At 38.9% G+C, this 13664-nt stretch overlaps 1 protein-coding gene across 2 annotated transcripts in view; it reads left to right on the plus strand.

Annotated features, from left to right (window-relative positions):
- The first annotated feature begins 5191 nt into the window (after nt 1-5191).
- SPATA6 (spermatogenesis associated 6) overlaps nt 5192-13664 on the plus strand; it is a 148799-nt gene continuing 140326 nt past the window's right edge. For both annotated transcript variants that reach the window (XM_081220262.1, XM_081220263.1), the window contains exon 1: nt 5192-5442. In XM_081220262.1, coding sequence (XP_081076388.1) covers nt 5392-5442 — 51 coding nt within the window. In that variant the 5' untranslated portion in view covers nt 5192-5391. The remainder of the gene's footprint in view (nt 5443-13664) is intronic.

A 13664-nucleotide genomic window follows, 5' to 3' on the forward strand; every position in this document is an offset into this window, starting at 1 on the left:
AAAAAATAAAAGACTAAATGGAAATTTTAGAACTGAATAACACATTAACTGAAATGAAAATTTTACTGGATGGGCTTAACATCAGATTAGGGATGGCAGAAAAGTCAGTTACCTTGAAGACAGATAAACAGAAATTGTACAATCTAAAGGATTTGAAAAAAAAAGATTGAAGAAAAATGAAGAGAACATCAGAGATCTGTGGACAAGAGTATGCAGTCTAATATATACTCTTATTTTATAATTCAGATTCCCAAACCAGGACAAGACAACAAAGAAAGGAAAATTATAGGTCCAAATTTCTTATGAATATATATGCCAAAACCTAAATAAAATATTAGCTAACATAACATATTAGCATATTCACAAAATAACAAAGTGTAAGACAACAAGGAAGGTACAATATCAGTAAACTATCAGTGTAATTCATTTCACATATAGGCTAAAGTTGAAAGCCCATATGATTATCTCAATAATCAGTGTACAAAATGCATTTGAAACTATTCAACACCTACTTTCTTTTGTATGAATTAATATAGAACTAAGTATATACAAAAAAAAAACAAAGAAAAAATAGTATAATGAACTCCAACATACCTGCCATCAACAATTACATGGCTGATTTGTTTTATCCATACCCTCACCCACTGTCCATCACTAAAAACTCCCACCTCCACTGGAGGTTTTTAAAGCAAATCCCAGACATCATATTTCATCCATAAATACTTCAGTGTGTATGACTTTATAAAAGATAAGGGCTCCTTTTTTTTTTTTTTTTTTTTTTAAGAACCAGACCCTGGGCACTCTTATTATTCCTAAAAAAAATATCAAAAATTCTTTAAGATCTTCATATATCCGGTGAGCATTCAAATTTTCCCTCTTGCCTCATAAATACTTTATATTAGGTTATGTCTCTTTAGTCTCTTTTAATACACAGGGTCCACAGGGTCTCCCTTTTTGTTTTTATTTTTCCTTTGCAATTTGTTGAAAAAAAATCATCTTGTCTTCATTTTGCTGCTTATATCCTTATTTTGTTTAACAAGTTAGTTACTTTAAATATTGTGTTTCCTGTACATTGGTGATTTATTTGGATGCTTGGTCAGATTCAAGTTTGATTTTTTAGGCTTGAAAGGTGGTATTTTATTGCATTATCCCAGAAGGGGCATAACATCTGATTATCTCTCTTTTTGTGATGTTAAGATTGGTCAGTGTGTTTAAGTGTTGTCAGACTGACCTACCCATGATAAAAATCCTCATCAGCTTTTCACTGATGGTTTTAATAGCCATAAATATTGTTATTCTTTATTCTTCCTGTTCATTTATCTCTGGGAGTTTTCTATAAAGAAAACTCATCAACTCTTTGGTCACCCTGAGGTATAGTTCCAACAAGAAATTCAGTATGAATGTTTGATTCTTTCTTTTTATTTATCAGATTTCAGAATTAGTTGGTTCTTAAATCACCCAAAGCTGCCTCATGCTTTTTTGCCCCTTTGAGTAACTTTACCACCTGATGGATTTTTAACACATCTGATGTGTTTTGATGCAATACAATTATCATTCCTTTTGGTGCTTGTGGTAGGCAGAATAATAATCCCCCAAAGATGCCTGTATCCTAATCCCTGGATCTGTGAATGTATTATCTAAAATGGCAAAGGGAGAGTTAAGGTTATGGAATTAGAATTGTTAATCACATGAGCTTGAGAAACGGCAATTATCTGGGTGGGCTCAATGTAATCACAAGAGTCCTTAAAAATGGAAGGAGAGAGGTTGAAGAGTAGGCCAGAGTGATGCACTGTGAGAAGAACTTGACTCTTCTTTGCTGGCTTTGAAGATGGAGGAAGGGGATTATGAGCCAAGGGATGTTGGTGGCATCTGGAAGCTGAAAAGGAAACAGATTCTCCCTTACAGCCTCCGGAAAGGAACACAGCTGATCCTTTGATTTTAGCCCAGGGAGACCTGTGTCAGACTTCTGACCTACAGAGCAGTAAGATAATAAATTTGGGTTGTTTTCAGCCTCCAAGTTTGTAGTAATTTGTTATGGTGGGAATAGAAACCCAATACAGTGCATATCATCTCTGTAAGAAAAAAATCAATAATAACAATGAAACAAACAGAAAATATTCCAAACAGTAAGAGTTTAATAGGTTTGACAGATAAACTTATAAAAATAAAATTTTCTCTACAGTTGCAATAACTAGCAAATATAATGAAAAATAAGAAACTGTTTTCAATAGTAGAAAGAAAAAACTATAATTAAACACCTAGGAATTAAGTAGGACCTTTATGCAGAAAACTTGAAAATGCTAGTAAAGAACATAGAAGACAAACTGATAGAGAAACATTTTATGTTCTTGGATGGGATGATGCAATATTACAAAGATGTCAATTCCCTGAATTATTCTATAAATTTAATGTATCATGATAAAAGTTCCAGTTGGGCTGCTTGAGAAATTTAATAAACTTACTCTAAAATAAAAAGAAGCAATAAAGGATCACAAAGAGCTAAACAATCGAGAGAGAAAAAGCGAGAGAGAGAGAGAGAGAGAGAGAGAGAGAGAGAGAGACAAACTTGCTGAACAGGATGTTAAGTCCAGTCATAAAGCAGTGTGATATTGTTGCAAGAAAGAAAAATAGAACACAGGGACAGAATAGGAAGCTTTAAGACAGAACTTTATGTAGTTAATATATGATACAGGTGCTGCCACAAATAAATGAGAGGAAGTATAGAATGTTTTGTAGGTATTGTTGGGAAATCTAGCTTACTCTCTAGTGGAAAAAACAAAACAAAATAAAACCTGGATCCTGGATTCCTAACACCATGTACAAGAATTGAGGCTTGATGGATTAAACATCAAAATGTGAAAAGTAAAACTATGAAGTTGATAGAAGAAAATATAGGACATATTTCTGTCACCTAGGAATAAGGAAGACTTTTAAAATGTCAGAAACACAAGCACAAAACGTAAGGCAAAAATGATTGATTGATTTAGGTATTTCTATTAACTGAAGTATACCCTGGATAAAGTTTATAAACAGATGAAAAAGGGAGAAGATATTTGCATGTCTGAAACTGCTAAGAGATATATAACTAGAGTACAGAAGAGTTCTTGTAAGAAAGACAAAACCTCCAATAGAAAAATGGGCAAAGAATCTGAGCAGACAATCGTAAAGAAAGCTAAAATCTTATAAATATGTAAAGATATGCTCAGATGCATCAGTAATCTGAGAAATTCAACAATGAGATGGTACTTTACATCTGTTACACTAGGGGAAACAAGGAAGCTTGATAATGCCAAGGTTAGGAAGAATGTGAGGGCATAGTTACACTCAGGCATTGGTTGTGGAAGTGTAGACTGGTGTGGCATTGAGGACAGCAACTTAGAATTATTTGGTCAAACTAAAAATACTCATAACCCATGACTTAATTTATGTTCTGTTCATGACACATTATATGGAAAATTAAAAGACCAAGCACAAACTAGGAAGATATATGCAACATATAATAGACAAAGAGTTAGTATCTAGAATATCTGAAGAACTCAGGAGAGAGAGAGGGAGAGGGATGGAGAGAATCCAGTAGAAAAATGGGCAAGAGAACTACTAAGCAGTTCACAAAGAGAAAATTGAAAGACTCATAAAACCATGAAAAGGTGCTCAACCTCAAAAGTAATGAGATGCAAAATAAAACCACAATGAGATGCCTAGACTACACAAGTCCAAACACACAAAAATTCAACATTCAATACCAATGCCAAATGTTGGTGAGGATGTGGAAAAATAAGAACACTTACACACTCCCAGCAGGAACATTAATTGGTAGAACTACTTTGGAAAATGGTGTGGCATTACCTATTAAAGTCCCACACGTGCAAAACTTAATACCCAGTCAATCACTCCAACTCTAGCATACATGCACTAGTAGACATGTACTAGAATGTCCATAACAACATTGTTGACAATAGCTAAAAATGGAAAGAATACAAGTAACCATCAATAGTAAAAATCATAAATAAATCAATGTATATTCATATGTTATGTTGGACATATTCCACTTTCTAACAATGGAAAAAACTTTCTGTTACACAGCATCAAAGTTGGGAGAATCCTACAGCAGAAGAATGAGAGAAGCAAGTCACAGAAGAATACATATAGTATTAATTATGTTTATATAACATCAATAACAGGAAAAAGTTAAACAATACCTTGTTTAGAGATGCAATCATGAATCGCAAAAGTATGTAGAAAAGCAAAGGAATTATTGTAACAAAAGTCAGGGTAGTGGTTATTTCCAGGGCAAGGAAGTCAATGCAATGGTTGCGACATTTCTAAGGTGCTCGTAACGTTCTATTTCTTAAGCTGGGTGTTAGTTGCACAGGTATTTGCTTTATTGTTATTATTGTTTAAGATGAAATTGTTTTATATACTTCTGTATGTGTAATGTATTTCGCACTAAAAATGATTTTTAAAACGATTGGCTTGGGCAATCTCTTAGATTTCCTTAATCATCGATGGTCTATGGCCCACCCACTTTGCAACTGGACCTATTTTTGGCCCCTCATTGACAGTTCAACTTAAAACAATATACACTGAGTTGCATACACAGGTGATTAGACGGGAAACCTTGAAGGGAGGGGGGCGACGCACTAACAAAGAATCGCAGAATAGGAGACTTTGAAGAGGAAGGTGATTTGATTGAGGCCCCTCTTCTCAGGGAGGCAACCTGAGTTTTACAAGAGACCTCCTGTGGTCCAGTCCTGGTTCTGCCTTTGAATTGAGCACGTCTCTTCTCCAATCCTGTTTTCTCATGCTGGCTTTGAACACCGTAAGGAAATTCAAATAAGAGAACGAATAATCGTTATTATTCTTTACAGTTGGGGAATTGAGGCCGCGGGGGGACGCCACTAGCCCAAGTTGCCACTGCCACGTTGTAACTCAGGCCTTCTGAGTCCAGCACCCTGACCTGCGCACTGTCCTATTATACAGCTATTCTCTTCTTCTTCTGGCTTTGGGCCCATAGTTTGACGTCACAGACGAACTGCCCCGCCCCACCCCGCCCCGCCCCTTAGGAAGCCCCGCCTCCTCGAGTGGCCCCGCCCCGCCCCGCCCGGCGTTCGCTGAGTCCCGCCCCCAGCCGCTCGCCCTCGAGCGGCGGCTCCGGCGCGTCCCCGCTAGCGTTTCTTCCGGCCCCGCCCCTCCCGGCTGCCAAGACAACGAGTCCGCGCCCCGAGCACGGCTGCCGCTCGGGTGGGACCCAGGCTGCACCGCGGACCCCGGCCTGGGGGCACAGCTGCTACCGCCGCCGCCACCTCGTCTCCTCCCCTCCCCGCCCCGCGTCTCCTCGCCTCCCTCGGGTCCGCGGCCGGGGTCCCTCCCCGCCGCCCCAACCCTGCGCGGATGCCGAAAGTAAAGGCGCTGCAGTGTGCCCTGGCGCTGGAGATCCACTCTGTGAGTACCGCTCGCGCCCCCATCGCCGCCGCCTGGGTGTCGTCAGCCCCCGGAATTTACTAGGGACGCCGCCTCCGTTCACTTCCGAGGACCCCGGGTCACCGCGAAACCTCCTCCACCCTTCGAATCGTCCCTATGGAGCTTTGATCCCGTGTCATTTGGCTCTTCCCCAACCTCAAAATCACGAACGCCCTCCACTCCAGCCACGCAGAGGCCTGACGCCCCCCACCGAACCCCTCCACCTCAGCTCCCCTAGCTTCCTCCCAACTTCCAGTTCGGGTTCCTTCAAATCCTTTCCAAACCACTTTAGAAAGTCCTCCTTTCTCCTCTCTTAACTTTCCAGTGAATTGGGTGGGGGAAGAGGCTTCTTTTAAAATTCCTCTTCTCTGCTCCAGTTCTTTTAGTGAGAGTATTACTGGCCCGACTTCTCCCCAGCCTTCGGGGGCGGGGAGGGGTGCTTTTCTTCCCAGATCACGGCTGGCGGATTCTTTCAGACAGATTAACAAGCTTCTGATTAGTGAAGGGGCCTTTCCTCTCAAAGTAGAGTCTCCACACCCCGCAACCGAAATGTGTCAGCATTGCACACAGCACCTTGCCATCTACCCCAGGGCCAATACCTCGGAAACCATTTCAGGTCCCTCCAGCCCCCAAACTCTCCCTATGTTGAGAAGGAACCCCTATCCTTCCCTTCAGCCCAAGAAAGGCACCAGCTTTTAGAGGGACACTACTAATTCCCTAAACTTGCTCCAGAGGACCTTCAGCCCCACCCAGTCACTCTCCAGACATGCTGAAGAGGATAGTGTCCCCCCAGCTTGCTGTGGAAATCCAGCTGAGGCAGAGAACCCACTGCCCTTCCTCAGGTGAAAGGCCTTGGACCTCTCCATGCCATGAGCAAACGCCATTCCTCTGAATAATCTCACAAGACCCTTCCAAGGGGTTTTGATCTCCTTCCCCCTCATTCTTTACAGGACCCTCTCATTCTCCTCTTCAGATGAAATCTCCAGCCTCTCTATTCTAGAAGAAATCCCCCCCCAAAGTCTTTCCATGCCTCCATTTTAGACCTGTAGGCAGTTTGGAAACAAAATTCCTCCTTCAGTACTTTTTTTCTTTTTCCACTTCTCTAAGTCCTTTTATTTCTCATCTCTTTGATCTCCCAGCAAAACGGGGTGTGTGTGTGTGCACGTGTGTGTGTGCTTAAATAGCCAACACCATTCCTCTGGGTGCTGCATGGAGTAGCCCTCCCCACTTCCTTCCTTCAGGCTCTGCAGTCAAGGCTCTCCATCCCCCCACCACAAAGCATCCTCTGCTTTCCTTGCTGTCTTTCCTCACATTACAATGAGGCCGCTGTAGCACAGTCCCTGAAACCTCCAGGGAAGTCACAGGACTGTTTTAGGTCTTTGGCTAGGTCTTAAAGAAAGGAAGGCCGGGCAGGGCAGAGTGTGAGGCAGGCGTGGAGAAGAAAGTTTCTGGCACTGTCGCTTTATCTTTAAGGCTGCAGAGATTTTACTCACTGCAGTGTCAGAAACTCTATAGTTTTGGCTCCAGATGTTCTTTTCATCCCACAGCTGCCAAAGCTTGGCAGCCTTTTTGTAAAGGAGGATTCATTTGGCAAAAGAATACATGAAGTTTCCTGAACCGCTGCGCCCAGGGCAGTTAGTAAAACTCCTGAATTCAGCCTCTTTAGACTTTGTTACTGGCTGCTTCTTCCTCTTCTGCTAACCAATGCAGTTTAGCAGCCTGGTGAGAGCAGCTGCCTGACAGGCCGGATGTTGCTTTCCTTCCTTGGCCAATCCAGACCTGCTTAGAGCAAGCACTTGGTGGTACTGACTACTGCCTGAAGGGGTCAGAGAGAGTTATTTCACTACCCTTTCTCCCCAGTATTAGTTGTCAGGCGGAAAGTGAATGGCTGTATAATGGAGCTTTGTTGTTCATCGTGGCTTAAGAAATTATGCAGGTGGAAACATTCCTATTTCATTTTTTTTCAACAGACATTTGAGTTACAGAATTTTACAGTTCTAAGAAATCTTAGCTTTCATTGGATTGAATTTCTTTTTATGGGTGAGAAAATTGAGGCTTAGCTTGACTAAATATTTTCTAGGTTTGCGCAACTATTTAGGGGCAGATCTGCAGCAAGATGCTAAGTTTTCTGACCAGGAAAAACCCCATTAAATGACTGTGATGCGCAGAAGGAGCAAAAAAGACCATTAATAACCACACACATTAAACAAGCTTGATTGATTTGGCTTTGATTGAATGGAGGAATTAATGTGAGCATAGATATTTTTAACATCTTTTCAATTTCATTTAATTCTTTACATTTATGGGGTATAAAAGTCAAAACTGTATAAAATGATACACTCTGAGAAGTCTCATTTCCAGCCCTTTTCAAACCTATTTTCCATCTATTTTCATCTGCTGTAGGTAACCATTTTTATTGGTGTCTGATTTATTCTTCTAGTATTTCCCTTTGTAATATAATCAAATAGATACATACACACACATACACACACACACTGTACACTCCCCCCTTCCCATATGTATTTTTTTACCTTCCTTCACAATAGGTAGCATATTATAAAAGCTAGTCTGCACTTTGCTTGTTTTCTTTCCTTAATGTATCCTGAAGATCACTCTAGGTAAGCGGGCATCTTCTTTTCCCTCAACTTTTTATTGACATTTTTCAAACATACACAGTAGTTGGGAGAATAGTACAATGACTATATTTCATGACTTATGTACATTAATTTGATATATCTGTATATTTGTATATGTATAATAATAAATATTTTTTACTAAAAATATGAAAGTAAATTGTTGCCATGAGACTCCTAAATACTTCAGCATATATCTTCTAAAAATAAGGACATTGTTCTAAATAACCACAATACTATTATCACACCTAAGATAATTATCCATAATTTCTTAGTATCTAGTCCATTTTCAAGTTTTCCTAGTTGTCAACAAAAATGGCTTGTATAGTTAACTTTTTCAGACAAGGATCCACTCAAAGTTTACATGTTGCATTTGGTCGTTAGGTTGTTTTAGTCCATTTTAACATAGAGCAGTTCTACTGTTTCATTCCCACAATGTTTCCCCCCCACTGTGGATTTAGATAAATTCATACACTCATACAACCATTATTTGGATCAAGATTTAGAACACTTCCATCGCCACAGTAAATTCCTTTGTTCCCCCTTTTAAGCCCCACGCAGAGGGAACTCCTCTTCTGATTTCTATCAGGGAAGATTAGTTTGCCAGTACTTGAACATCATATTAAATGAGCTATATAATGTGTAATATTTTGTGTGGGCTTCTTTTGTTCATCGTATTTTTGAGACTCATTCATGTGCTGTGCCTATTGGTAGTTCCTTTATATTGTGGGGTAGCATTCTATCATATGATTTGTATCATGTTCTATCATACACCACAACATGTTTACCCATTCTCTTTATTGTTGATTATTTGGGTTGTTACCAAGTTGTGGTTGTCATGGATAAAACTACTATGAACATTCATTCCTATAGAAGTTTTTTTATGCACGTTACCTTTTGGAGACCAGGCTCGGATACAGAATATCCCATGTTGTGTTATTGTCTGAATTTTTCCCCATCGTGGTGATATTTAATTTGTTCTTCTAAACTGGAAATTAGGTGTTTTATTTCTACCTGCCTATTGAAAGTGTGGCACTTCATTCCCTTCTCCCCTTTCCATGTTTATTTTTTTGCTGTAGTCTTGTATTTGTGGTATCTCATGTTTAATACTGTGGTAATATGAGAGCAAAAACATAGTAAACATGAAAGGTTTTGGTGTATAATGCAATATTTTGTGTTGCTCAACAGAGCCGTGACTTGAGAGAAAATATACTGCTGGGAAGAAAGTGTGACTTTTCTCAAGGAATCTTGGGAGAATGATGTAATATGCCAAAATAACTTGTTTTTAAAGAGCAGCCAAAAATTATATTTCCCATCACTTACACTTTTAATATTTGAAACATCTTACCTTTGATACGAAAAACTATATTTGCTGCTTCTTCTCTCTACCTTCTTCTTCTTATTCAGTAGTGAAGTTTTCATGAGATGTTTTTAGGTATATAGAAGGAAGAAATTGGAGGTACAAGAGTAAAGCCCAATGCCTGGGCAATAAAATCAGCCAATTTGCTTTACCTGAATAGTGTCAGTTTTGGGTTAGTCTGTATTGTATAATTCCCATTTTTCTTCTCTATAATCACCTCACCTCGTTACCTCACTCAAATTATTGATAGCAATGAGGCAAAGAGATCTGGGTACTTTTCAATCACAGTTCATCTGAATATTCGTGATCGTTTTCTGGTTTCCTTACTCAGTTATGCTGCAGTTGGTGGTAAATTTCCCTGGAATACAGACTTTTTAAAAACTTTAACTCTAAAGTACTTCAAACTTACAGAAAAAGAAAACCTAAATACTGTGATCTACCCCCATCCTGATTTAATAAATCCTCATTTTACATGTTTCCTGCAAATTTTTATTTTTAAGAAATAAAATGTTACAGATGTAGTTAAGGCCCCTTTGCACCTCTTGCTGAAGCCAATTTTCCTCCGTCCCTTCCTAGAGGTAACATAATCAGTATCCTGAAGTTGGAGTGTATTCTTTTCATTCAGGTTTTTGTAAGCTTACTACATATTTGTGTACGCCTACGTACTACGTATACTATTGTTCTGTTTTAAAACTTTACACAAATGGTATCATACTGTAGGTATCCTTCTGCAGATCTGTTTTTTCCACTTCACTGTTTCTGAAATTTGTCAGTGTTGATTCTTACAGATCTAGTTAATTTCCTTAATTGTTACGTAATGCTGTATATTTATATGACAGTGATTTAATTCTTATTCCCCTATTGATGGACTTTTAAATACCAGTTTTCCTCTTTTTTACTATTACAAACAATGTTGCAATGAGAATATTTGAACATACCTTCTGGTGTCCATGAGTCAGTTGTTCTCAAGGGCAGGTATTGTGCCCTAGGGAGCATTCTAGAAATTTGTGGGCTACCTTGTTTGCCATAGTGGTTGGGAGAGATCCTACTGGTGTTGATTATCTGGTATTCTGCATGACTTGACTGTCCCATTGAATATGTATATGAAAACTTGTTTATAATTATTAGAGATTAAGAACATAACTCTGTTTTATGTATAAACACAAAGTCTGTTTTTTTTGGGAAAAAAATGTTTTAAATACAGTGAATTTTCCAGTAATGCAATTGCCATGTAAATTGAGGAAAGAGTGTACTTTGTTTTGTTCGGAACTCTGGTAAGAGTTTACTCTTTCAGAAAATCATGGCATCAGTGGCAACTCTGCTTGTGTTTGAGCTGCCAATACGTGACACCTATCATTCAGCTTTTGAAACAGACCAGTTCATGTTGATTCTGTGAATAAGTGCAAATATTGTATCTTCTAGCTTAGTTCTGCCTGAGCGTTTACACATAGAAATATATAATTTATTATAAATTATTTCTGTATTTTTTTCAGTTATGGCATTGGTTTATTTTTTAGTTATGTGTATGGGTAAATTGTAAAATATTAGTTGTAAAAGGAGGGTGTTGGATCTTGTAGAGACCCAGTGCTCTAGGGAATAGATTTAGAAATGGAACTACCAAGTCTGGGAATTGGTTTAATTTCCTAGGGCTTCCATAACAAATTTCCTCAAACTTGGAGTCTTAAAGGACAGAAATTTATTCTCTCACAAGCCAGAAGTTAAAACAAAGGTATTGGCAGGGCAGCGCTCCCTTAGAAGGCTCTTGGGGAAGACCCTTCCTTGTTCTTCTAGCTTTCAGTGTCTTCAGGCAGTTCCAGAATGGGGCTGCATAACTCCAATCTCCAATCCTAGAGGTTTCCTTTTCTGTGAATAGCCAGTTCATATCCTTTGCCTTTAGGAACATAAGAGGTTTTTTTTTCTTGTTAAATATATTTTGAACACCACCAACCTTTGTTGGTTATATGTAATGTAAATGTCAAAGATCTTCTAGTTGAAGCTTATTTTTTCACTTTGTTTTTGCTCTTTTTAGTAATGCCTTTTGTTTTTATTTTCTATTTTTTGTTGTTATTGTTGCTGGTAAACAAAGAATGCTGAGTCTTTAAGTTAACTTTTTTTTTTTTTTTTTTTTTTTTTTTTTGCGGTACGCGGGCTTCTCACTGTTGTGGCCTCTCCCGTTGCGGAGCACAGGCTCCGGACGCGCAGGCTCAGCGGCCATGGCTTACGGGCCCAGCCGCTCTGTGGCATGTGGGATCTTCCCGGACCGGGGCACGAACCCGTGTCCCCTGCATCGGCAGGTGGACTCTCAACCACTGCGCCACCAGGGAAGCCCTAAGTTAACTTTTTACAGAACTATAGCATATATTCAGAAAGTGCACAAATCCAAAGTGTGTAATCACCACCCAAATGGATAATTAGAATATTATCAGCACCCCAGGTTGCTTCCTTGTGCTCCATCCCTTCCAGCCACTCCACCTGCCCACCCCCTGCCCCTCCCAGAGGTAACCACTATCTTGACTTCTATCACAACAAATTTTGAACTTTTGAAGTCAGCCTCTTTCTTTCTCCCTCCCTTCTTCCCTCCCCTCCCTCCCTCCTTCGACGTTTACGTATAACTTCTTTGTGAGAATTCATCCATGCTGTTATGTGAAGCAGTAATTCTTTATCCTTTCTATTGTTCCTCCCCCAGCTTTACTGATATATAACTGACAGATAGCATTGTATAAGTTTAAAGTGTACAGTATGTTGATTTGATATGTTTATAAATCGCAAAATGATTACTACCATAGTATTAGCTACCATCTCCATCCTGTCACGTAGTTGCCATTTTTTTTGTGTGTGGTGAAAACAATTAAGATCTACTCTCTCAGCAACATTCAAGTATATAATACAATGTTATTAGTTATCCTCACCATGCTGTACATTAGGTACCCAAACTTGTTAATCTTATAACTGGAAGTTTATACCCTTTCACCAATATCTCCCCATTTCCCCCACCTCCTGAATCCTTGGTAAATACCATTCTACTCTCTGTTTCTCTGAGTTTATCTTTTGTAGATTCCACATATAAGTGATATCTTACAGTTATTTGTTTTTCTCTGACTTGTTTCACTTAACGTAATGCCCTCAGGGTCCATCCAAGTTGTCACGAATGGCAGGATATCCTTTTTCCTGATGGCTGAATAATATTGGTACATATATATCACATGCTCTTTATCCATTCATCCATTATCCATTGACAGACACTTAGGTTGTTTTCATATCTTGGCTGTTGTGAGTAATGCCATTGTGAACATGGGAGTGCAGATATGAGATCCTGATTTCATTTCCTTTGGATGTATATACAGAAGTGGGATTGCTGGAGCATATGGTCATTCTATTTCAAATTTTTCGAGGAACCTCCATACTGTTTTCCATAGTGGCTATGCTCAATTTACATTCCCACCAGAAATGTCTTAGGGTTCCCTTCAGATCCTCACCAACACTTGTTATCTCGTCTTTTTCATGATAGTTAACTCTGACTTGTGTGAGGTGATATCTAATTGTGGTTTTGATTTGCATTTCCCTGATGATTAGCGATGCTGAGCATCTTTTCATGTACCTGTTGGCCATTTGTATGTCTTCGTTGGAAAATTGTTCTGTTCCTGTGTATCCATTTCTTTTGTTGATGACATTTTCATTTTTCTTCCAGTATTGAGATATTACAGATTGTGCTCCTGTGAACATTTCTGTACATGTCTTTGTTGCATATTTTGTATTCAGCAACTTGCTGAAATCTCATATAAGATATTTGGATTTTCTATGTGGGAAATCATGTTTGTAAATAAAGTCAGTTTTGACTTCTCTTGTACAATGTTTTTTCTTTTTTTCCCCTTTTTATTACTTATGTCCTTGACTAGAATCCCCAGTATAATGTTAAATAGTGGGAATAATAGCACACATACTTGTCATTTTATTTTAAGTTATCCTGCTGATGTTTCACCAGTATTAGATTGAATCTTATGAAATTGCTGACAATGGGCCATTTTTTGATTTAAAAAAAATGACAATTTCATATATTGCAACCTAATATAATATTGGCTGTAGGATTTTCATTTATTGAGTTAAGAAAGTTCCCTTCTATTCTTTTTTTTTTTGGCTGCACCGTGGCTTGTGGGATGTGGGATCTTAGTTCCTGCCCAGGAATTGAACCTGGGCCCTCGGCAAGTGAGAGT

This window comes from Mesoplodon bidens, assembly GCF_964165515.1.
Source record: "Mesoplodon bidens genome assembly, chromosome: 2".
In the NCBI taxonomy this organism is placed as follows: domain Eukaryota; kingdom Metazoa; phylum Chordata; class Mammalia; order Artiodactyla; family Ziphiidae; genus Mesoplodon; species Mesoplodon bidens.